General features: G+C 33.5%; 5 protein-coding genes across 6 annotated transcripts in view; 4 read left to right on the top strand and 1 right to left on the bottom strand.

The window, feature by feature from the left end:
- The window catches only part of LOAG_01881 (hypothetical protein), a 3,770-nt gene extending 935 nt beyond the window's left edge, over nt 1–2,835 (top strand). Inside the window, exons 2-6 of the mRNA XM_020445881.1 lie at nt 828–923; nt 1,014–1,121; nt 1,549–1,623; nt 1,884–2,039; nt 2,394–2,835. Of these exons, the coding sequence (XP_020303714.1) occupies nt 828–923; nt 1,014–1,121; nt 1,549–1,623; nt 1,884–2,039; nt 2,394–2,489 (531 nt within the window). The 3' untranslated portion in view covers nt 2,490–2,835. The remainder of the gene's footprint in view (nt 1–827; nt 924–1,013; nt 1,122–1,548; nt 1,624–1,883; nt 2,040–2,393) is intronic.
- Nucleotides 2,836–3,769: 934 nt separating this feature from the next.
- LOAG_01880 (hypothetical protein) lies at nt 3,770–5,395 on the bottom strand (the record flags this gene model as incomplete). The annotated part of the gene is made up of 5 exons (XM_003137418.1): nt 3,770–3,877; nt 4,057–4,163; nt 4,448–4,535; nt 4,704–4,904; nt 5,309–5,395. 5 exons carry the CDS (start codon nt 5,393–5,395, stop codon nt 3,770–3,772), a joined length of 591 nt encoding a protein of 196 aa, XP_003137466.1.
- Nucleotides 5,396–7,454: 2,059 nt separating this feature from the next.
- Nucleotides 7,455–10,630, top strand: LOAG_01879 (hypothetical protein; the record flags this gene model as incomplete). Its single annotated transcript, XM_003137417.1, has 10 exons — nt 7,455–7,680; nt 7,926–8,076; nt 8,234–8,343; nt 8,743–8,929; nt 9,054–9,129; nt 9,439–9,576; nt 9,647–9,727; nt 9,847–10,021; nt 10,065–10,208; nt 10,551–10,630. The coding sequence occupies 10 exons, from the start codon at nt 7,455–7,457 to the stop codon at nt 10,628–10,630; spliced, it is 1,368 nt and encodes a 455-aa protein (XP_003137465.1).
- Nucleotides 10,631–12,208: 1,578 nt separating this feature from the next.
- Nucleotides 12,209–16,111, top strand: LOAG_01878 (the record flags this gene model as incomplete). 2 transcript variants are annotated; one of them, XM_003137416.2, is made up of 11 exons in its annotated part: nt 12,209–12,355; nt 12,607–12,733; nt 12,933–12,999; nt 13,127–13,271; nt 13,510–13,727; nt 14,088–14,265; nt 14,550–14,680; nt 14,914–15,017; nt 15,153–15,338; nt 15,421–15,671; nt 15,837–16,111. In XM_003137416.2, 11 exons carry the CDS (start codon nt 12,209–12,211, stop codon nt 15,990–15,992), a joined length of 1,710 nt encoding a protein of 569 aa, XP_003137464.1. In that variant the 3' UTR covers nt 15,993–16,111. The 2 variants fall into 2 exon arrangements, with proteins under 2 accessions (XP_003137464.1, XP_020306709.1); XM_020445880.1 differs by having other exon boundaries at nt 15,153–15,671.
- Nucleotides 16,112–18,105: 1,994 nt separating this feature from the next.
- LOAG_01877 (hypothetical protein) lies at nt 18,106–25,163 on the top strand (the record flags this gene model as incomplete). Its single annotated transcript, XM_020445879.1, has 18 exons — nt 18,106–18,148; nt 18,522–18,670; nt 19,537–19,762; nt 20,053–20,205; nt 20,314–20,468; nt 20,639–20,782; nt 20,857–20,938; nt 21,226–21,341; nt 21,474–21,602; nt 22,014–22,124; nt 22,216–22,367; nt 22,594–22,703; nt 22,953–23,107; nt 23,205–23,366; nt 23,802–23,990; nt 24,134–24,286; nt 24,508–24,655; nt 24,925–25,163. Exons 1-18 carry the CDS (start codon nt 18,139–18,141, stop codon nt 25,161–25,163), a joined length of 2,583 nt encoding a protein of 860 aa, XP_020303713.1. The 5' UTR covers nt 18,106–18,138.
- Nucleotides 25,164–25,962: the final 799 nt, after the last annotated feature.

Raw genomic sequence — 25,962 nt, 5'->3', positions numbered from 1 at the left:
TCTCTCTCTCCCTCCTTCCTTTTCTCTCCATGTTTCCTGTTTTTGTTATTCAACAATTGAAAATTACTGCTCTCACATTCAACTCCATATTTGCGGTAAGTTGATATTACTAGTTATTATTCATCCTGAAACAAAAATCAACCAACCATATCATTCTTTCTTTTCAATGATTATTCATCCAAACTGTTGTTGCATCTTTTCTGTTTACAAAATGTAAATGTCATTGATTTGACAGCCATCAATCTATAGGTGAATTTATTTGTTTATTTTTACTCCTTCCTTACTTTTATTCTTCTCATATACTTTATTCAACTGAAAGTTTGAACACAAAAAAGAGTGAAATTTAAGAGTAATAATTAGTAATCGGTACGTATATTTTTAGTAATTAGTAATCGGTACGTATATTTTTAGTAATTAGTAATCGGTACGTATATTTTTAGTAATTAGTAATCGGTACGTTTACTACGTATATTTTAGCAGTTACAAGCTTGCCGCATAAATATATTAATTAGTAACTTCTTTCGAAGTTCATTTCTTTTTTTTATTCGAGCTGTTTAATTTTGAAAATAAATGAAAGCGTAGCTAATTTTAGATGTCCACACAAAGTACAGCCTTAGTTAGAAGAAGCATTAGAAATAGCTAACTAATCTTTGAATGATGTATAATTAACAAGACAACCAGTCAACATTGTCCCTTTATTTATTTGGTTATTTTTTTTCAACATTCATATCGTTCCAGTTCATTATTAAAGCGATTGTTGTAAACAATCATCCATAAATTTTTATTCATTTTTTCTTCGGATATTCTCACGAGCACATTCGTTGCAGTTGATTTCGGTCTTTTCATTATTCATTGCTGTATTCTCATGGTTCTCACCTCCGATCGCCGGAATTTCTCCCAATCCTGTTGCGGATCATCATCAGGTATGTTTGTAAACTTTTACGAATTTTAAAATATGAGAATTTGGTTTTTTGAATCTAACTATCTTCAACTATAAATTGCACACATTTCAGTATTCACTTGCTGTGTTTTTTGTTGGCGTAACGAGTATTTCAATATTTCTGTTATCAGTACTTGGAATTGTATCACTGGTATTGTGTAGCTCATTCTGTATGTTTCTGGTAAGCGTATTTCTAAGTTTACTGAATGCGGCTAGCATGGGCTGAGACTAATGAGAAGCCTGAAAAATTAATTTTCTTCTAGAAATTACGGGATAAGAGGAAACAAATAAAAAAATCATTAGTTATTAATATGTGTTTGATGGAAATGTTTGAATATTTGCGACTAAATTTTGTCCAATGCCTGAAGGCTAACATTTGCTGTGAACATCTGCGGTTACCATTTAGTATATGCTTAGTGTATTGGAATTTATCATTGAAATTTGGTTTTTGTAAAATCGAAAATCAGCATTTGATGATTTTGACATTGACGGTCTGACCAGTAAGTGTTAAACGGATGAGTTTGATCAAACACTATTTTAATTCTGCTAATGTTGATTTTATTCAACCTAAGCATATCTGCAGAACTCAAATGAGTGTTTCATTTTAGTACATAATGATGTTATTGGTACAAATATTTGTTCAGTTTAGTCTCTCAGCTTTCGCTTTTGCCAATCAACATAAGGTATATTTTCAACAAATTGTTATAAATAACACTAAAATAGGAGAACTTGCATTAAATTTTGAAATCGCTAATTAATTTCCCAACTGATAACTAATTAAATGGAATGGTTTGACTGATGGTTGTTGTCCTTACGTCTATTTTGAGAGTTGTATAATTGTGCTTAGCTTTAAAAAGAGATCCTGACTACTAGACTCTAACAAAAACTTACAAAACAATGCTGCATTTTTTTTTGAATATTTTAGTTTTTCTAAATATTTCAGATACATGCAACCATAATATCTCAATGGCGTTCTCGATCAGAGGAAAGCTTTAGTAATGATTGCGGTAGCGATGCTGTTTGCAGTAATCATATAGAGTTATTAAGTCAAGTTGAACGAATCATTTTCATATCACTGCTGATATTTTTTTCATTTCAGGTGAATCGTTATTTTCAAAGATAAAAAAGGTGTTTAATTTGTCTTCTCTTCTTTCTTTCCTTCCATTCTTGCTCTTTAATTTTGTGCTTAGAAAGATGGCTGTTAATGAGTGCATTGAGATGTGGAAAGTACATGACCTTCTGTTTACAAAGATTTGAAAAAAAAAAGTCCCTTTAATAAGATATATCCATAACTACTAATGGCTGCATTTAAATAGGATTGTTTGACAGCTGACACTGCGAGCTTTTTTTTAAGGACTACCATCAGTAGTCAAGATGAGTCAGGTGCTAATTGACCGAGTCACACTCATTCTAATTCTTAATAACGTAGCAACTGTTATGAAAATTTTTGCAGGTCATATTGTTATTCATCAGTTGTTGCTACTGTAATTATCTGTCAGAAAGAGAACAGTACGAAACGATTGAGAAGGATAACGCCGAAAGCAACTAATCTTTAATCAGTTATCATTATTTAACATTCTCTCCGATCCCTCACTATTTTAACACTTTGGATTCTTTTTTTTCTCAAGGAAAGAGGATAACTGTATATTGGGAAAAATGATAATCCCAACAGGAGTTTAGATGAAGAGCGGAGAAAGAAGAGGTTGAAAATTATAAATAATTATTACGATGTAATAATCAGTTGATTTGTTATGGCAAGTATTTCTCAAACACTACATCTTTCTTTTTAATAGGACTTTCTTCGAGGAATCGTCTCGATATAGAACCATTCATGTCATGTATAACGTATACCTGCTCACTATATATGTTTGAATATTTTTTCATTGAAATTTCGATCGCTATCATGTTTACACATAACGTCATTAATATCGGCATTTAACCATATACAAACGAATTTTATTTGAGAAATGAAAAATTAATCTTTTTTTCCCAAAAAATATGAAGTCTCTATCAAGCATAAAAAACAGCCGTATGCCACTCGATATATGTCCTGAGACATTAGTTGAACTTGCACTAAAATAAGTATAACTACCGTCAAGGTTGAAGTAGCATAACCTTATACCAGAAAAGTTGAATTTGGAATAAAGCTTGATGTCGGGTAGCATTTGAATGGAATTGTTTCTTATGGGAAGACACAACGCTCCTAAAACTTTTGGCAGTTATGTTGAGAAGCGCTGGTTTAGCGCTATGATTTCTCTTAATCGTTCGTTCATTTAGGCTGAAGTTTCGACCCTCTTTCTACTAGAAACAAATCTTTACAATCTTATTCAATTTGAAACCTCTAGTTTCCTCTAGTTTCAAATTGAATAAGGTCGTAAAGAGATCAAAGATTTTATATTTCATAAGTGTGACACTTTTGCAAGACGACTAATTATGTAGTTTAACTGTTCTTGAGAGAGCAAAAAATAAGTAAATTTGTTTTTAATAGAAATTTCAATAAAATAAAAAGAACAAGTAGTAGGAATACTGCAAAACTGACGAATACAAATGAAGCAATAGGATATCGAAGGCACATGGGGGGGGGGGAGGGATGTTGGACTAATAAATATGTTAATAATTTATTCATATCCAAGAATCAGATTTTGGTCCCGATGCTATTAAAGGACTTTAAAATCAGTGCAAATGGATCTGTGTGAAGGAGTGAGGATCATTTTCTGAAAAAACCATTTGCATTAATGAAGTCTACAACAAAAACTTCAGAATAACCAACAATAATTACAATTAGCATAGAAATTCATTAAGAAATAGAACTGTCAGTCAGTTAATTAATTAACATTGAGTAAAGTTCTTATTAAGTGACATATTGCTGATCAAAACATTTTCATCAATCTCATCATCAGCTGTTTCGGCATGCCATGTTTGTTCTAATTTTGCTTTCTAGAAGGAAAAATAAACATAAATGTGACGAAGACATATTACGATAGAAAACTTGACAGTAGTAGGAATGAAGTGAAGAAGGAAGGGAGAAAAAAGATTGGAGCACGAGAAAAATAACTCCTCAAAAATTAAAAATTAATCCAAAATGAATAATGATTTAAATGTTTTTGCAAACTTACTCTTTCTACAAAGCGAAAATATTTCCAACAGAACCATATGATTACAATACAGTAACAGTGTGACACGAAAAATATAGCACTTCCCATGCCAAGCATAAGAAGACGACCTGAAATGTTGAAAGTACCATAAGATTAAGCAAAGTCCAAAGTTTACTAACATTTCATTCACTTTTGCAAGGAATTATTCCATTCGAATACACGATTACATTGGTTAAGATCTTTTTTTTTCCTTTCCTTGTACTATTGATCTTAATTAGGGAAGCAAAGTGATGCGAGTTATCGGAAAGAAATGGACAGCTTAATGGTAGTTAGAAGTAAATGGCTTTAAAAGGCATGATTAATTATTTGCCTTAGAAATAATTAGCTAAATTATGGTAAAAAATAAGATTACCGCTTGGACAAGCTTCAATAAGAAAACAATGGAATTCAATAAAACTCGAAAAAGCGAATGTTAGTATCATCGTTGCGCCTAACAGAATCTAAATAATTAAATTTAAGAAATTCTAAAAAAAATAGAAAAAAAATTAGAAATAAGATAAAAATTCAAAAATATCTTATTCAAACTCCAATTATCTTCTATTTCATTCCAATTTTATTTTATTTATCTATAAGAAGTAACGCTTTTCATGAATACCCAAATTATTAACCTGAATAAATATCAGCGGTAACAAACAGAGTGATGATTCTTTCCACATTCCGTACTGTGCCAGTAATATCGCCAACAGTATTATTACACTGGCGGTAGTTGCATATGTCAAAGAGGATGAATCAGTCATAATTACATCAATGGTAAAATCAGCAATAGCTAATGAAAGTATGTAAAATACAGTTAACATTGTTGCTGATGTCTGAAAATCTTTATTAAATTCTAATTCTTAAAAATTTATTATTATAGTCGGTTTTTCTTTATATGACCAAAAAAGAATTTCTGGAACCAACTTGGACGTTATTGGTACCGATCATATTTAAATTAGACAAAAATGGATGATTGTCCTGGATGATATCCTATATTATCAAACAAGTATAAAGTGATTAAATTAGAAGTGACACAGTGATACTATCAACTTTTTGTCTGCGACATCTTATATTTAATTATTCAAGCTATAACATTTTAGCAAGAATATATTTAAAAATGAAGTATTGTCAGATTAAATTATAATTTGGTGACGCCTCATGTACCAAAAAAATAGCTTATTTAGCAAAAATTTTCGCTTTGAGTTCGATTTAGATGTCATTTCCAATGAAACAATACCTTGATGTGAACAGTACCAAAAAAAGTGTAACTATTAGCTAATTTATAGTTGGCCAAACGTTTGGCTGGATGATTATCGCCTTCCATATTGTTGTTTGGGGAGTTTGATGACCGTATATACTTTCGAATTTTGACCAGTGGATGAGTTTTGTGCAGTTTGCAAAATGGTCGGCTGAATTAAACACATTCATTAGAAAGAAACTTTTAATTTTCATAAAATTAAAAGTCAAAATAAAAGCAAATTCATTCGTTGATGAACGTTCGCTGATTTATTTTTGACACATTTGATGTTTTACATGTGATTCTAAATGTGATCAACCTGACTTACTCATATATCACTAATTTTAACTTTTTTTAGCAGACGCGATTAAGATGACAATTTATTCAGTCTTAGTTCGAACTGGAAAATACAATTAATCGTTATTTCAAATATACTTCATCTAAAGTATTTTATATGAGCTTTCCCTGAAATTTTTCATTTATCACTTGTTGCAAAATATGTTCGTATAAGTTGTTACATGTTTCTATTTTTTTGTGTTCAGTTGTTTATATTTTTATATTTGAAATATATTAATTGAATTGTCCCGACATTCATGTCATCCTGTTGTGATATTGATGTATATGACAAATTACATTATATGAGCTTCTGCTCGAAAATTTTTAGCTTATCTTAATTTAAAATCTGGAAATTTACAACATGTCATCATGAGTGTCCATCTGCGAGGTTACAATCGTGAGATCTTGCTTTGAAATTGCCATTATTCACAATAAATTACACCTGAAAATCTCATAATCAAAATATACATTTAAGGCAACGAATCCCAAACCGTTTCGAAGTCCCGTTTCGTTCCCTTTTATGACTGCTGCAAACTTAATCTGAAAAGTATGGAAAAAAAAACTTTGTGGGACAGAAATTCATAGAAAGCGTAATAATTGGATGAGAAGAAAAAAGGAAGAAAAGTGGATTTACAACCTTATAATAATATTATGAAATATCAACTTTCACAAATTAAAGTTTCAAAAGATCGAACAATGCAAATTCTTCTCAAAGAAAAAAAGAAAAATGATAATTATCTTGAGGCTAATTAATCAGGACACTATTTAGAAAGTAGTGCCAAATGACATGTTTTGCTCTAAATAATCTCTAAAGCGCCAAATAGGATTTCCAGAACTTTCGTTTTTCGCCAAAGATCTCTCAGTACTAAATTGAATGAATCTGGGATATACATAACATTAAAATTTTTACTACTTTAGATAGAATCTTCATCCAAACGTATCACAGAGTGAAATGATAAATTTTAATTTAGTTTACATCACTTATTAAACAATCTGCAGATCACTGCATTCATTGCTAACTTCAATCAAGTACCATACTACGACAATCTAAAGATCACTGGCTGTCAACATATTTCAATTCGATCCTATCACTACCAATTCTGTTACTTATAGGAAATTTTTTTGATATTCGTTATTAATAATTTAAATGCAAAGAAAAAAGTTTCTAATAACAATCGCACCAAAAGAATATTAAAAAAAATTCATATCCAAAAAAAAGTTTTTATTTCTAGTTTATATTTTACACGAGTTAAAAGGTTCATTAATGATGTTAGTAATGTAATTTGTTTCAACGATACTCATTGACCTGAAATAATCCATACATCCATCATTATTATTATTATACTTTTGGGAGAATATTTGTGATTCGCATTCATATGAATAATCGGGCATGATCAAACTTGACCATCAGTCAATCACAAATCCATCACTCTATCATTCCAGTCATTCATCACACAATCAACTTCACAGTGTATCGTCATTTGCTTGATTGGAGAATATCTTCGAAAAAGTTCTTTTACATTTGTGAAAATTAATTTTATCAAAAATTTCATTTTTTTTTTTTGAACGATTAATTTCTACACTTTGTTTTTGGCCAGTAACATAGTGTTCAGATAAATGAAAAGAGAAATGATTTCAGGAATGTCCGATTGTGGTATTAATAAATTTAAAAAGTAGAACGTCCACCCGTATTTCAGTTGTTTATTTTATCATTGATAACAAATTCGTGGAAATGTTTTAATTTGGTCAAGATATAATCCAGGACAAGAATTATTTGTCAACAATGAATATTTTAGATTGACTAGGAAATATGTATCGTATTGTGGTACTATTATCACTGATTATTTTTTCATCAATTAACACGACAATATCAGAAACTTTTTTCATGGAAAATAATACAGAGGATGATAATGAGACAAGGAAACTACAACCTTCATATGCAATGGCGGTTAGCTCATTATCACCGTCCACCGTCATTGATATTTCAGGAACAAATTATTTAGCAGAAAGCGAGTTAGTGCAAAATTTGCTTCATGGTTAGTATTTTTGATTTCTCCAATCAAGAAGAAATATAGCAGCGTTAAGTTATGCATCCAAGACCAGTTGTTTTTCTTTCTGACTAATTACCTGAAAACTTTTGTTATAAGTAGATTTACACAGGAAATGAGAAGGCTTCCTGAAAACTCAGGATGGATCTATTGTAGTCGAATAAAGCATGAAGCTTCAAGTTTAAATTAAAGTAACTTAACTATTGAATTGTGGAGGAAACTTCTACTTTCAGGTGCTTACATGAATGGTTTCGATCTATTTGATTTCTTAGAAAGTTTGCAGCCATCAGATTGCTTACAAGTTTGTCTGGATGAGGTTGCTAGTATGTTGGAGCAACCGTTTGCCGGACAACGTTCTGTTGATGAAGTTGGCAACATTTGTAGGTAACCGTTCCAATACTTGGATTACGGAACAATAACAGTGGTCATGGTGTGATATTTACCATCAATACAAGTTGCATATGACGAACGTGGGAAATAAGAATGTCATATATGATTGATTCTTGTCTTTCCTTTTTAAAAATTTTTAATACTGTTGCAGCCATTTCGATATATTCCAGCGATGCCTTCATCATAATACAACTTGCAAGGATGCACTACTTGACGTCACCACAACGGTCATCGATCACCTCTGTACCTTCAATAAGGATGGTTTGTTAAATTTTATTTTATTAATATTTCGTTTGAAAGACAGCTAACAATAGACTGGTTGTAAGATGTCTAGCATCCATCCGATCTATATCTATTGTTGCACCTTTTCCTAATTGCGCAATCGGGATTATGCTAAGGTCTTTCTGAAAGCTTTTTGGAGGAGATTCAAAGAAACTCCATGTACTTGATCCACCAATTAAAGTGTTACTGGTTTGGATCATTTGGCTTTAGCATATATGACGGAAACACTGCATTACTTCAAGTCTCTGAAATGGCATATTAACATGCTCTAACACAACTAGACCTTGTCATCCCATCCCATCGCAGTGTCCAGATCATATTTCATTGATGTAGTAAAAGTAAGTTTATATGCTACTGACAAGATTATCTGTTTTATAGCTTTTGGAGACATGTTTCCATGTCTATATGGCCATTCAGCGGTTATTTATTTCACTTGTGACAACCAATGCAGGATGGGAAAAATTCTTTCTAAAGCATCAAAGGAGAAGAAAGGTGATGTAGCAAAGATACTCGATGACGATGGAAATAACCTCCTCGAGATTCTCAATTTTTACGATTTGTGCAGGTGCTACGATTGACTCGTTTAAGACCATAACTCTCAAATTAAAATATTCGAATCTTCATGCTGAATAGTCGGTAATTTAATTTTATTTGACGATGATTTTAAGAATTGAAGTTGATATTTATAGCGCATCGACATGCTTCATCAATTGCACCCAGAATATGGCTGAGAAAGAATGTTCAATCGGTCACTCAACTTTATTGGTCAGTTTTACAGGGTTTTTATAATTATATTCAAATGTTTAGGGATTTGAGCGTCTTAAAGAAAATGATATTCCCTACAAGCTCATGGCCAACAACTAAAACGATAACGGTGCTGCAAAGTTTCAACATTGGAAAATGTTGGGTAATATAATTAGCCTAAAAAATATTATCTGATAGAATTATAAGTATCGAGGGATACTAATGTGGAGTGAAATAATAATGACGTTAAACGACGTTTGTGTAAATAAAATTGACATTGTTAGAAATTTTTCAATACTTCGTAGAATTTTGCACTATTTTACGTTGCAGCATAAGATAGTAGCAGCAGTGGTGAATCATACGATAAAAATGATCCCGAATTCAGAGATGAAATCAAGCGATGCTTATACTTTGCTCGTATCCTCTATCTTACCAAATGAATGTCAACGACTGAAGCCTCTTCCACAGGTTATCTTGAACATTTTAGCAAACCTATTAGTAGAAAATATCGAAAGCAAGCCTAATTTTTGTATTTCAGGATGTGACACTTACTACGCCGATGGCAGATTTTACCAATGATGTGGAATACGGGAGTGATAAGAGTGTTATGCAGCAAAAGGTAATTCTGGTAACTTCATTTCATCGTTATTAGATGTGCCATAAGTAACGATCTCTTTTTACAACAACGTCTTTCATGATCTTCATTTCAGTTTTTATTATTGGATAAATCCATTTCAGACCGTTAATTCTGCAGAAATCCAGGCAACCCTCAATACAAATTCGGCTTATGTACAAATATTACCATTGAATGGTCGCCAAATGAAGCTTCAGTGTCAGATGATTGATCTAGAAACTGGGCAAGAGAGTACCGTAGCGGATATCGCAACGTTAATGACCACTGCGGCAAGGGCAAGTTATGGATCTAAGTTTGCAGCTAGGCTTATAATTAAAATTAGTATTTCTTAATAAAAACTGTATATTGCAGAATATCTTCAATGAATTTGGCTTACGAAGTGTAGAGGATGAGCGGACCTTAGAGAATAACGTCAAGCATGGGAATAGATCGGGATTGCAGGATCGTAAGGTTATTAGTAGTAAAAGTAAGTGGTAATATAATTAAGTTCTGATTCGTTATAATGACCGAAGAGAACGATAACATTCATACAGTACAACATTCAACGATAATGTTCATATTTTATCGCAAATGTAGAAATAGTCAACAGATTTTGGTATCATATTTGATATTTTCCCATCACATGGATGCATTTCCTCAGCTTTATGTAAGCTAACTAGATCCTAGATATTATTGACTATAGAAAACCCGATTTGGATATCCAAAATCAGTTCGCCTCTCGCATTAAATTAATAAAATTATTTGCTAATTGACACCATAGGTGTCTTTGTGCAAAAAACACGACAAAATACGAGGAACTGAATTTCAGGTGAACTGTATGCAAGAGCATCGTCTGACCGCTTACTTCCTTTAGGTCTTCTCACACTTCTACTCATACTACTCTTCTAAACCTATTGATTTATTAGTATCACTGTTTGAATCTTTGCTGTGTGTTGTCCTAAATTCAGTGCCCTAACTATGTATGCATTCATTTGAATTGTACATAAATGTCAATATAACTGTCAACAGAACTCATTTAACTTAGTTAACTATTACCCTGTATGTCAAATGTGATTACCTCAGTATATTTGTTGTACGAAACGATGGTCAAAAGAACTATTTGCTGAAAATTCATTCAAGGATACTTCAATTAAAACATTACATGATCTTTGTCCTCGTCTACCTCAATTACACGAAGACCAACTAGTGCATTACTCTAAAAGGTACCCATTATAACTCTCCCAGCCTTTTCATATTAGATCTCTCCTCCCAATAAAACAAAAAATATGAGCTTCGAAAAATTCTCCTCGCAATAAATTTGAATGGCAATCCTTTGAATTGCTGAAAAGTAAGCTTGAACGATCCGTTTCCTTCCGACTTTTTCCAGACCGATGTTTGCTTCTTGCATTATGGGAAGCATAACACCCATTAGTTTGTAGGTAGGAGGTTGGTGAGGAGGGTTATGTAATATTTCCAAAGTTCTTTTTCATATTCTTAATTTAAGCCGCTCTGTCCATCAGTGAGCGACGTTAAAGACGATCACACGACATGATTATTCGTCATGGATGCATGGTGAAGAATGCCTTGCATAGACAAACTAAAGTAATATCATAACTCCAGGTAAAATTCTGGCTAGACAAGCGGAGTAGTTTCAGGTGTATGACTTGCGTGAAATATGTCAAGGCAGTATGTTCAGTCCGTGATGTCATAGGTAAAAGACACTGGAACCAAGTATCCATCCCGCTTGCATAGTTTAAACCGTTTTTAAATTTACCGATTAGGCGGAAACTCGCGAAATAAATGGTGACCCGGGCAAGTTAAAGGGTAAGCAAGTGGTTGGCATTGAGGCCTTCTGGTTGTTAAGTACTTCGCGTCTGTGGTTAATTGCATGACTTTACGCAAGATACGCTAGTTGTTTATCTTTTTCCTGTACTTGTTAAAATTACGGTGGAATTATGACGGATGAATTTGGAGGAAAGGAAACATTTATGCAAAAATATCTAGGAGAGAAGTAAATTAGACATACTGCAAAAGTTTAGATCACTGCTAGGCTATACAGACAATTAATAGTACTTCTAATTATTCATTACGAGATTACTGATTTCTTCCCGGGTTATAGTTTTGCCTCTCTCGTTTGAGTTATGATAAGTACCTAAAATGACCGAATATTTTCGTGAAAGCAAAGGATTGTAGAGAGTAGAATGGACATGCTATAATGGGAATGATTAATTTCGAAGTTGTCTTCGTAACTGACCATTTCCAAGACATCGCCTTCTTTTTAGCTCATGCTGTTCTACAATCTGTTTCTTGACCTTACCTAACTCCTTACCCATCCTTATTTGCCTTTTTTGTTCTTGGCTCATCATATGTCCAGAATTTTTGAAATTTGCTTAATTTGTTCCTTTGAATATGATCGCTAATCAACTAACGTGGTGTATCGATCATTCTTGTATTTTGTTTTTCCATTTCAGTGTCTCTATACTATAAATGACCTCGGGACCAGAAAATTATGACGAAGCTGTGATAGTTCTGGAAGATAGTAATGATAGTTTTATAGTGTCTGATGAACAAAGCACTCATCGGGTCGTATTAGAAAGCCATTCATTTATTGAAGCGGGAGCCGCAGCAGATGATGTAAGTAACTTTTTTATGTATTCTGGACTGTGAAAAGCAGAGTTAGGCTTCATCTTAATCATGGAAAGGCTCTGCATGGAGACCCGAATATTTTCATTATTTGGCCGACAAATTATATGTTCAGGATGTGCAAAGAAAAAAATCTCAAGGTAGTGTGGGTTGTCAAACAAAAGAGCAGTTAACATGTCGTATGCCGTAAACTTAATGAAAAGTAACACGCTTTCATTTTTTGGAATCGTAGATTGTTTTAGAATCGAAGACCCGAACAGCCACATTATCGAGCATCACGTGTCATCTGGAGTAGTGACGAAGAAGCCGACGACGATAATGTAAATAAGAAACGTCGCCGTAAACCTTCTCATAGTGATGGCAGTGGAGGTTAAATTTGTTTTGAATTCAAACTGCGATTGTTCATTGTATCAGCTCTAATGGTGATGATGAACTCAGTGATTCTATCTGTGAATCGACCTACAGGAAAAGATTTTTAGCTCGCAGAGCTTTTAGTTTAAGATCGAGTTTCTTAGGAAATCACTGGAAGTGGTCTATGCATGTATAGATATATATATATATATTGCAGAGATTGACGGTGATGAAACGAGTTGTTCAATTTGTTTTGAAGCGTATACAATTTCAGGTGGTCATAGGTAAGCTTCGGGGATTTTTTAAATATTAATGACGTTTATTAGAACATGCTATTTTTACTCAAGGAAAACTATTCTCACAGTTGCTAAGAATAGACGGTCATTCACACTAAATATTTAAATATTTAAGGGTAGTATGCTTGAAGTGTGGACATTTGTTCGGACAATCCTGTATTGAAAGATGGATTCGAACCGAAAAAGCTGCCAAATGTCCGCAGTGTAAGGCTAAAGCACGACTTACTGATATACGCCGCTTATATGTACGAGCTGTAAAGGTAGTTAACATTCTTCAGACATTTCTCCTTATTTGAACTTTTGAACTTTATGTTTTGATGGAGTTTGGAAGTTCATTTATTATAGAATGGGAAATGAACGAATGAATTTTAAGTATCAGTTTTACTTGTTTGATGTGCTCATTAAGATACCAGGAGGTTGTTTTTTTGCGCCTTTTGGGATCATTGGATATTAAGAGAATAAGTGGTACCCATGTGATAATCAAAAACGAAATTGCAGGCGCTTGACACAACGGAATTGGAATGTTTGAAAGAAGCGAATAACGCATACAAGGCTGAGAACGATAGTTTACGTCTGGAAAATCAGCGTCTAAAAGAAAAAATTGTAAAAGAAGGAAAATGTAATCCATACAAAGCTGAGATCGAAAGGCTAAACCTTGAAAATGCGCAGTTAAGGGCGAGAATAGCCCTTCAGGAGAAGCATGAAAACAAATCGCGGTAAGTTGTTATGTTTTCGTTTTTTTTTCCCCTGAATTTAGATTTGTGTTGTAATGAGAGTGATAGTTTCGATACTGGTTGAATTGAACTGTTGGTAATTAACTAGAAATAAGAGTATGTATTGCAACAAGTAGTTCATTCACTTTCCTTTGTTTATACTTTAATGATTTCTGAAGTCGTAAAAGTTAGTCGAGACACTATCTTTAAAATCGTTGAAAGGTTTACTGTGGCATAATTCATAGGTCACATTTTTTGGTCAAAATGAGGGAATTTGGGTGATTTTTTTATTCGTTTGATAAACAAATGACACTGATATGACACTGATAAACTTCAGATTAAAATGAATCATGGTGATTTTAGATCGACGATACCCCCTGCTGCTAAAGTGATGAAAGGTGCTTATTTTTCACTGCATGAGGGCCCGGTTATTCAGTTGTCGTTGGAACCAGGTTCTCGATCACTAGATGCGAATGGCGAATGTTTCGTGGTAGCTTGTAAAGTTAGGAACGATCTGTTTATGCCTTATGGATTGAAATTGGTTATTTATTACTTCATTTAAATAGTTTTTCATTTATTGTTAATGTGTTGACACAAACTTTCTCGGATTTTTTTCTTGCTGTCGCTCAATATTTTCACTGTTTACGCAATCAAGTCAATCCATCGAAGGAACTGATGGTTTTATGGATCAGTAACTCCTGTATTTGTTTATTTTCTTCACTACATATCTTGTCAACATCTTTCTGATATATAAGTTATAAACATGTGATATTGTTATTTTTGTCTAATTGCTGTGTTCAACTCCAGTTTATTTCATTGTTGCAGATCACAGCGGATGGTCGTGAAGATACGGTAATTCCAGTCCACAGCAGGAAACCTCGATGCTGTAGATTTTCACCTTTTAATCGTCAAATAGTACTGTCGACTGGTGAAGATAATACACTTTGTGTTACGAGGTTTGCTGATTACAGTGACTGGAATGAAAGAAGTAATTCGAAATTCTGAGTAGTCTTGAAGAAATGATCATACTGTTTTTGTTTTTCATACAGTATAGGTGAACATTAACGATTCCAGTGGTGAGGCAGAATGGTCTATATTTATGTGGCTTTATGATATCATTAGAATGCAGCACTTCCAAGGTGGAAGGTAGAGTACCAGTTATCAGTCATTGTCATAATTTAATTTTCAGCTTCGATGATCATCCGAGAGTCCAGCATCGTATTCCCATACCGGCTTCTGGTTGGTGTTGTTGCTGGTTGAGCGAGGATGATGTAGCAGTTGGTCTGATTAATGGTGAATTTCAAAAATCCATCTAAGCGAGTTGTTCCGCATGAACTTTATTACATCGCATGAGCCTCTTCTTGTCCATTCCTTTTTTGATTACTAAATGTAATATTAACTTTTTTTTGATTTCCTCATCTATTTCAGGTAGGGTTTTGAAATTCAGTCTCCACAATCCAGCAGTTGAGCCGTTTGATATAACTTGCCGCAGAGGACGTTTACCTATCATAAATTTGCAATTTTGCACAAGGCAGTCTTTACTTTTCGTTACATCGCTAAAAGAATGTGTACTTTATCATCATATGCAACCATATATCTTGGTATCTGATCAGGGTGAGTTTTTTTTTATTTTTTTAAAGACATGTTTATGGAATGTGATGGTAGCTTTTGGTGTTCAACTTCACATCAGTTTCAGGTTCTATAAATTCGTTTTGCTATGATCAGGAAAGTGGGAATGTGATGTTAACATTTGCTCCCAGTCAACGGCACGAAACAGTGACTCATATTTTGTATTCTTTGGACTTGGATGGCGAACACAAGGAACTACGTCATATTCATACCTACAGAAGTCTTTCAAAAAAACTCACACGTGTAATCAGAAGTGCATTTTGGACTACGCCTCATGGTCCACTTGCCGCTATTTATGATGAGGCTAATTCGCATGTGGTATGTAATACTTACAATTTTTTGTTGCCCACAATCTCCAGAAGGCGGGTTTTGGAGGAGAATTCATGACCTTTAAATTATTTTTATGTTTGAATCTTGTACATAGTGCTTTGTTCTAATTTTATGATTTTGTATTGTACGAATCAAAGGAAATCTAATTTTAAGGTTATTTATGACTGGATACGCAGATGTCCGACGGTGGTGAAACGTATTAACGATATGGTTGTTGATATCAGAGAGATTGTGTCGGGTGACATGCAACATTTTCAGTTGGGATGCTTAAGTGAAACAGCAGTTTATTTCCTCGATGCACGATGTTAAATTTCATTTCTGCTGAGAAATTCTTTTTTTTTTTGCTCATTTCTCATCAGCACTTTGTCGCAGTATGAATTAGGTTCCACTAAATCTGATAGTCCTGATTTGATTTGACGATTCCTTTCAGTAGCATTTGTATTCATAGATGACAGTGATATAATTAATATGCTAGGCTTCACTGCAAAATTAAATATAATACTGATCTTTCCGTTTGATTTCCGTTCGAGTATATCTTTATTTTTCAATTGCTTCCAGAACCTACATGGCACCACATTACGTTCCAGGAAATTTACATGTATCCTTCATCGATGATCATCTCTGATTGATCTATCACTTCTTACTATTGTCTTGAAGTTCCAACGAATATCAAATATTTTCATTATTTCTGTACATTTTTTGATTGAGATAAATTTCTATAGAAGCAAGTTTTTTTGTGTTTGTTTTATTTTGTTTTCACCCATATATGGGTGAAAACTTCTTTTTTATACAAATCCATATTTCCAACATCACTTTTATGTAAACTGTCATGTATTTTTTATCAGTGAATTTATGTTGATAAAATCTAAATACGATTCAATATCGAGAAAAGAGCGCGTTTAATACCATTTCAGGAGTGATTGTAAAACACCCTCTTAACAAGGGATTTGTTTTATGGACAACGTCTAATATGCCCTGTAAAGTTTTCGGGATTAAGTCTGTCATTAAATTACGCCATGCAGGATGTCACTAAAGCAGTATTGCTAAAGTAGTTCTCTTCACACACTCAAACTGTCACGATTGTTCTAGCGCTCAAATAACTGCGTGCATGCAATCATAATTAAGACGTATCATGGGAGATGCATAAAGTAGCACATTAGCGGAAAAGTAGCTAAAAGTAATTATCCTGCCGTCGACATTGTCCTATGGATGTCTCCAACAGTGGCATTATCGCGTATAGATATCCTAAAAGTGACTCATCTCGATTGTTTTACTCGACATATCCGTCAATTATGCAGGCTGACGATAAGTGATTTAAAAATGTGGATATTTGTTCTTAAACTTTTGGCGCTAATGCAAATTGAATAGGTCAAGTAAGCACGGTTAAGAGGGAAGATATCCATGTATGTTGTAATTGGACTAGGGTAATGCGCTTAGTCGATGATAGAAAAAGAAATGAGTTAGAAGTGGTGGTACTTTATCTGGAAAAGCTGCTTGCTTTTTTTTTTTTACATCCTTTGCTCGGTCTCCTCGGCAACAGGCGTCTTACTTCAATTGCTTTTGCACATAAAATTTTCACCTTTTACAGCTTTTTTTATATTTTCTTTTTATTGATAATGTCATGTTGAATTTTATCGCTTGTTTTTCAAGAAACAAATCAATCGTATGTTACTTTCTGATTCACTTCCTGAATTCTGATTCACTTCCCGAACTGTTAATTGCAAGAACTCTTCTTGATTCCGTTAATTTATGATCTCTGATGTATGATCGCTAAGTTTTAACATTGTTTGGCATTAATTTATCATTTCAGGAGCTTCATAGTAATTATTCGAATTGATATTATAGTTTATTGGAAAATTCAGTCAGAAAGTATCACCTAATGTGGTTAGAACGAATAAAGTGATAGTGCACTATGCAAATTGGAAATTAAAAACCAAAATAAAGGTTGGATTATCTTTTGGTGTCACAAACTTTTGGATGATTTTAACCTATTGCTGTTTTACTGATATAATAGTCATTATGCTTTACCCAATTGTTATGAGTGGTGAGACCTGAAGTTGTCATTGTTCTAACAAAAGTTTTTGAGTGGAACACATATCATGTAACTCTGATAAGGATTTTAGCATCTCGGAGAGTAGTATATCGTCAAATGAACATTCATCATGCTCTTGTTACTAGTAATATTTAAAAAGGATGTCAACTGAATCATTTTAGATCTTCCCATGACTACAGTTAAGTAACACATACACGACACTCAATGAAGATAGCCAGTTGATCATTTCTTTCCTCTCTCTGCTCCAAAAATAATACTACTTACTTGATGGGACAACTGAAGAGTAAAATTTTACACCAAGCTGGAGGAGAAGATATTGACAATCTGAAAGAGGATCCTGACGATCAGTGGTCTAATTTGTATCGTGAACGTAAAAAGAATCACCTTTACAAATGGGTTGGCATGCGCAGCGGCAAGTATTTTCAAATCGTTCACTCGATATTCCCTATCAATTTTCTCACTTTTGTACAATCCATTCGGATATTTCGTTGTAATGTGAGATGGTTCAGCTTGTATCATTTATTAGCTTATATTGTAAGCCTTGTTGAGGTGGAAGTTGAGGTGAAGTATGCTCAGTAACAGGAGCCTTGTTGTACTTCTGTGGTGATATCGATTTTGTAAAATTTCGAAGGATGTGATATAACATGATAAAGTGCGATCAGATGGTCACACTATGAGGTGTGCAACTTATAAGTGGCATTCTTAATTGAACAAATAATTAATTTTTTTGACAGTAAGAAATTCTTATTTAATCTTATGCTACCTAGGAAATTCTTCAGTTACAGGTGGCGAACTGTTAGCTGCTTTTGAGAAGGAGGGTGAAGACGGAGTTTTAAAATTCGCGAATGAAAAGCTTATTTCAATGATGTATGATGATGGTGCATCACCACAAATGATTCGTTTTACGGACTATGCAAAGTGGAAAAAGACAACCGTGCGTTTTTTCTTTTCTTTTTTTTTTTTAAATTATATTTTCAGTCATTTTCCAAAGGATAACTTTTTTCACATGACGATAGCAGAATATGGATCAGAATCGCCTAAAATCACTTAGTTTAACATGTTGAATGCTATGGACGTTGACGTACCGTCACATTCTATTAGTTGTACCTAAATCTTCAAATTCTATTTGTTGTACATAAATTTTCAATTCTGTTAGTTGTACATAAACCTTCAATACTTTTAAATATACATAAATCTTCAGATTCTGTTAGTTGTAGATAAGCTGTGCATAAACCTTCAGATTCTATCATTTGAACATAATAGATCCTATTAATTGCACGTAATTTTCAATTATGTTACCTACACATAAACTTTCAATTTTTTTAGCTGTACATAAACCTTCAGATTCTATCATTTGAACATAAACCTTCAATTTTACTAGTTGTAAACTTCAGACCCTATTAGTTTTACATTAACCTTCAATTTCACCAGTTGTACATGAATCTTCAGATTCTATTAGTTGTACATAAACCTTCAGATTCCATAAATTGTACATAAACTTTCAATTCTATTAGCTGCACATTGACCTTCAGATTCTACCAGTTGTACATAAATCTTCAGATTCTATTTGTTCTACATAAACTTTCAGATTCTATTAGTTGAACTGTTCCGCTTTTAAACAGTTACTGATTTGAACTATGTTTGGTTTCTTATCGATTTATTTGGAATTTTCATGCCGTTATGGTCTTTTCATTACTGTAAATCGAATCGCCTAAATACACTGTACACCAAAGATCTGTCTAAGTTTTGATAGTTTCTTCTTGGCTTTCGTTGATCCGTCCTGAATGCAGAGCATTATAGAATGTGCAGCTGGGTAAAACGGAATCAAACTCTGTCTGCCAATTTGGAAGCAAATTCCGCGAACATCTTGGTCAATGGAGATTGAACAAGCGTGGTGTGGAAGGTGAAACAATAATACACCTGTTGCTGAATCGTGAGGAGCCAATGTGTAGTGAAATTGCTAGAATTTTAATAACACGTTATCCAGGCCTTGCTAACGATATTTACCTCGGCGACGAAATGTTCGGTAAGAAGACAATAACAAATTTTTGAAAATAATTTCATTTCAAATTAGTATGTTCAACTATTTCCTTTTTGGCGTTACTAATTTTCAATTTAGAAACTTACAAACCATGTGGAAGGTTCTCTCTTCATCCGTCTTTTACGATTTTTGTGTCTTGTAAAGGTTTTCATACAATTAATATTTCGTCAGATCTAGCGCTAAAATATGAAGAAATTTGAACGACTTTACACTACTTTTATTACTTCTTATGAGGCTAATTCAACCATACAAAACATAAAAAGCGGATATTTTAGGTCAAAGTGCATTGCATCTAGCAATTGTTCATGATGATTATGAAACGGTTCATTTATTGCTGCAAAACTCGGCAGAAGTGAATGCCCGGGCTTGCGGGACATTTTTTCTACCTGAAAATCAGAAGACATCCCGCAGATCAACTGATTACCAAGGTATTTATTGTTTCAGTGTTCGTTCACTAAAAAAGAAAGTTTTTATACAATAATCCTCGAGTAGTACAAGTTCGATCTCGATCTTTATGTTTAACATTCGGGTTTCAGGATATGCGTATTATGGCGAATATCCGTTAGCATTTGCTGCTTGTTTCGGCAACAAAGATATCTATGATTTGCTAATACAATATGGTGCTGATCCGAATCTACAAGATATGTTCGGCAATACCATCTTACACATGTGTGTCATCAACTACAGCAATGTAAAATACATCTTCCAGCATTCACAGAAATCTTTATTTTGTGTTTCCTTGCGGTATCGATTAGCGTAACAACAAAGGGTTGACAGGTTGACAGACCGTAGAAGTCAATGAAACATTTCTTTAGTGTTATTTTGACGATATAGGAAAGTACTAATATTATCCTTTTATAGTCAATGTACAGTTATGCAGTGAGGCATTGGGCGAAACCCGCGGATCCAAACATTGTAAATGCAGCTGGTTTGACACCACTGACACTTGCGACAAAGCTTGGACGAAAGGATATCTTTGAAGAGATGCTGGAGTTGATGAAAGTCGTATGTACTTCCACGATTATACAGAACTAATGTTTGACTTCTCCAGTTTTGAATTGCCAATTTGGATATTTCAGGAATTTTGGAGATTTAGTGATATGACATGCAGCGCATATCCTCTTACAGCCTTAGACACTATTCGCCCCGATGGCTCAACAAGTTAGTATTTTGCTATCATCCATTTGATAAAATTTGTCATGCATTTATTTATTAACTTAAGTTAATTCGTTTGCGAAAAAAAGCGATGCAAACTTCATGTGGGACCAATTTTTGTTTAATTTGTCTGCTTATTTGGCTGTTAGGATTTGACTATGACCATATTACCTCAGTCGATAAACTTTCTTCGCTTTCTCATAGGTTTAAGTCCATCGTAAAGGATGGTAATGAAATAAATGATAAATGCTTTTATAGTTGTTATTGTTATCAATTCTAATTCTTAATTGTAGATTATGATTCAGCGTTGATGACTGTGATAAATGGTAGTACCAGTGAACATTTAGATATGATTGGTAGCGAAGTAATCCAGCGGCTTCTTGCTGACAAATGGAAAGCTTTTGCATCGGTATGTTTTTCGAATTATTACTATCAGACTACTATGCTGTATTTTAATTACTGATATTCAACCTTATCTAAAGATACGGTATCTTTATGATTTACTCTTTATGATTTACTAGAAATGGCTTACTACTTGCAGAGAAAACTATTTGAAAGGCTTGGATTGCTCATTTTACATCTCATATTTTTATGCTTTGTTGTTTATATGCGACCGTCTGAACCGGAGCGACTTACGTATAAATTAATTGCAACAGAATGGAGTGATTGGGTATGTCATTCTCATTTCTATTCTTTCACATCTTTGGGAGCATTCTCCGCTCTTATAAACCACTAATATTTTGTATTTTTTTCTTTTCCTTATACCTTTTCAAAAAAAGTCAAGCTAATCGTTTTATCATTAAAAATCCATGGTAACTATTGGGCAATTTATTCTAGAAGCTTCAAGTAAGCCAGGAATATACTGCTATACATTAGCTAGTAAAGGCATGGCTAGTCTTGCTTATCGATAAGCTAATAGCGATTGGATCAAATAGGATATTATAATAATTAACTGCCAGCCTTCTTTAGACCATACATGACCGTATTCGGTGTGCGGGTGCGACGGTGCCGAAAGATACGCTATAATGTGTGACCGGATATTTTCGGTGATCCTGATAATTCAATATTTACTTTCTTGCAGGTGCGATTATTCTTTGAAATTCTAACAATAGCCAGTTGTGTGTTCTTTGTTTTCTTTCAACAGTTTAGCGAACTAAGAACGCAAGGATTTTATGGATATATCAGAAATCTGGTAAACTTTTCATGCATCGGAAGTTCCATCTTCTGCGATTTTTTCGTCGTTCATTCTTATTATTAATGTTATCGTTATTGTTTCATTACAGAAAACAGCCCCGGCTAAAATTGTATTTCTTGGTGCCAATATATGCATTCTTATATGTGTACCTTTTCGTATATCGGGCAATATTCAAGTTGAAGAAGCTTTATTGGTCTTTTCATTACCGGGTTCTTGGATATTTTTTCTTTTCTTCGCCAGGTCAGTAGCTTTTTTCAAGTCAAATTTCAAGTATCACCATTATTACCAGTAATCCAAATAAACTATGTTATGATAATTTCAATTCAAGTTGAAATTAATGGGAATTCTTATCAACATTTTAAAGTACTTATCATGCATTTACTAGTCTTTCTTCCTTATCATATATTTTGCATGTAATTTATTGCGTGTAACTTGTCTCCAACAAAGAAAAAAAATTTGTTTGCAGAAGTGCCAAATTAACAGGACCATTTGTGCAAATGATTTATAGTATGATTGCTGGTGATATGATTCGCTTTGCCATCATTTCCGCAATATTTCTTGTCTCATTTTCACAAGGTTCTACCTACATTTCTTTTTTTAAATACATTTCATCTAGCCAACAATCATCTCACGTTCGTCCAATCATTCAGTTCAAGCCGTCGTTTGAAACCGAACGTACTCGTTTTTTCAGAAGAAAGTTACAAATTATAAAATTTATTCCATGCCCTAGTAAAGCTTTAGTAACTGAAATTTCGTAGGATTTTCTAATTAATCAATCACTGACATTGCCTTCTTCACGTGCTATGTACAATTCCTTCGTTTCAGTATTTTATTTTCTGGGGAAGGATATGCACGCGAAGCAAGAGCTCAATCCACTAAATCCAGATTACTGTGAAGTGAAAGGCTATGATATATTTACTTATTCTTCATTTCTGGAAACATTTATTACACTGTTTCGCGCCAGCATGGGTGGTTATGACGTAAGCTTTTTGACACAATTTTTAAAAATTTCAGAGATAATAATATGCTTCCGTAGGATTGCATCCTGAAAAGGATACAAACTATCATTTATTTCAGTACGAGGAGTTTTCTTGCGCTAATTACGAAGTGTTAACAAAGATATTATTCGTCCTTTATATGTTTATAATGCCGATCATGTTAATTAATATACTTATTGCTATGATGGGTAATACTTATACAACAGTCATCGCACAAGCAGAAAAAGCTTGGAGGCAACAGGTCGATATTTTTTACTATTTGGAGAGAAAAACAACTTTTTATAAAATGATTCGAAAATTTTCAGAAGTAAATATCAGCACGAAAAATTGTATAGTGTTACTTTCACTGGAACCTTCTTGAGACTGGCAATAGTTGCTGGGTAGTGTTTCAGTACGATGGGTCAGTTTCAATACGGTGGTATTCCAGTACGATGGTCTTTTTGAAGTTTTATACAAAATAATATAATACTTTTGAGTATTGATTAGATAACTCTAGATGGACTAAATCATCTGCAATCCCCGTATCGGATCAAAAAAATAGAATTTTTTGTTGGTTAATATCTTGAACTTAGTTCAAGACGTTCATATGTAGCACGTTTTGCATACAAATATGCCACTGTAGAATTTGTACTGCAGTGAATGAGGCAACATTCCAAGTGAGATTAGTAGTTTTCAGTATGCGCAAATTGTAATGGTGCTGGAACGATCAGTGAAAAAGGAGAAATTAGCGGCGTGCCAATTAGAGTATAGTATTAGACTTAATGAAGCTAATGATGCTGGTATGGAAATCCGTGGTTTAATGGTGATAAAACAGACAAAGAAAACTCGAGCCAGGCAAAGGAAGCAAGCTATCACTAACTGGAAGGTTATTCACTCGTTTCATCTATTTCTTCTTGATTTTAGCATATGAACTACTGTATTATACTTGATTATTTACTTTTTACTTCGTTACTTAGTTTTAATACATCGAAGACTTCATGTTTTCGTCAAGAATGTCGTGTATTACAGACAATTGGTAGGAAAGTAATTCATACCGTGGGAAGGTTAGGTGTTGATTACGCGCAGGAATTGCTTCATTCATACAATTGTTTAATTGATGAACCAGCTGGTGCTGTAATACTTAGGCGAGATACTGCATTACCACCACCAACAAGGTCTATGGTAAGTCAAGAGTAGCTACTACTATTATAGGAATAGCTTATTACTTATATTGACTTTTGCAAACGTTTTACTTATATTGACTTTTTGTAAGGTATTATTATTTTGAAATTACTTTTTTTACGGGAATAAAAATTCGAACATTTCAATTTATATAGCAATGAACATTTTCCACTTGATAATGATTATTAGTAATAACTTTTCCTGTTTTTTTTCTGCTTAAGATAAGATCACGAGCTTACGAAAGCCCAATAAATACACAAAGTGAAGAGAAAACCAAACAGTTAAATGATATCTCAGTCGAGAAAGAAGTAATCGCAAATAATTGTTCCAACCAAACGTCTCTCCAGTGTCAATCACCACGAGACTTTAGTGAGTATTCAGATATATCCATAGATAAGATCACCATATTATGATGAGTAATGCTAAGACGTAACGAGGAATATTACTGAAAGATTCATGTGAGTTGATTAGGACTATGAATAATAGTATATAAATGACCAATAAATGGATTAATTAGAATGTTTCGAAATTTTAGACTGGTATAGACATACGTCTAAGGTACTGTTATTGAATAAGCAGGTAAAACTGATATTGCTTCATTTTGCTATAGGCATTTCACCTACTTCTCTTTATTTTAGAGTTAATAACAACTAAACAAAGCACAACTATGATTCTGGAAAAGTTACCGGTGCGAAAAACAGTACGAAATCAGTTGGTCCCTTCGTTGGCTATACCGAACATGCCAGCTGCTGGAACACCACCACGAGCGGTATCGCCAAGGATTCGAAAGGATATGTTCCGGCGCAAAGACAGTTTCTGTGCAAGTTCATCATCCGCAAGCTCTAGTACACTGGTAAGGAATCTTGATTTTATTTAAATCCGAACAAAATCGATTTTCGCCAAAGTCGGTAGGCGGTTGCACCATTTTCGTTTCGTATTTCTTCTTAAAAAGTCGATTTTTCGCTTATGAAATTTGGATGTGAGACTTTGTTTTATCCTTCTGGGAACCAAATGCCAAGAAAAATAAAACATTACTTCAAAAAATTGATTTACTCTTTATCAGATCAATTGTGAAAATCTTACTATTCCAAAAGTGAAAATGATAGTTCTTTCTACTAACACCTGAATGATCACATTCTACTTTGTTAGTTAAATCTATTGTTTTGCCACTGTCCTTTACTGATATCACCAAGGATTGTGAGTCAAATTTAGGTTTGACATAGAGAATAATAACGCGTCAAAGAATGTGACAACTGTGGTGTAAACTTCAATTTCAATGACTGGATTTATGATTTGTGCTTAAATTTGTTTTAATGATAATTATTCTGATGCCAATTTGTTTGCCTTATCGATAAAAAATTTATAAGATGGTGTATATCGTTGAAAAAACAAATCATTTTTGCATTTACATGTTTAAGCATTCCGCAATTCTTATTTTCACAAACGCAATCTCTTGAAATGACAGAAAACAGATGGAGCCATCAAATAAAATGAGAAATTGATCCATGTACAATATTGCGTTTAAACTGTCAGATTTTCTTGATAGCTGTGATGGCTTTTGCTTGATGTTTATTTGCGTAAATGTATTTGAAGTAATATAAAAGTTTAAGTGGAAGAGGAAAAGTGTGATTTTTATAGTACAAGGTCGTCTAATCGGAATGTTTAGGCAGAAACAC

The sequence above is a fragment of the Loa loa genome, assembly GCF_000183805.2.
Source record: "Loa loa unplaced genomic scaffold supercont3.37, whole genome shotgun sequence".
NCBI lineage: Eukaryota > Metazoa > Nematoda > Chromadorea > Rhabditida > Onchocercidae > Loa > Loa loa.
Note: the sequence above shows the minus strand (reverse complement) of the source record. Positions and strands in the feature narration are given on the sequence as shown.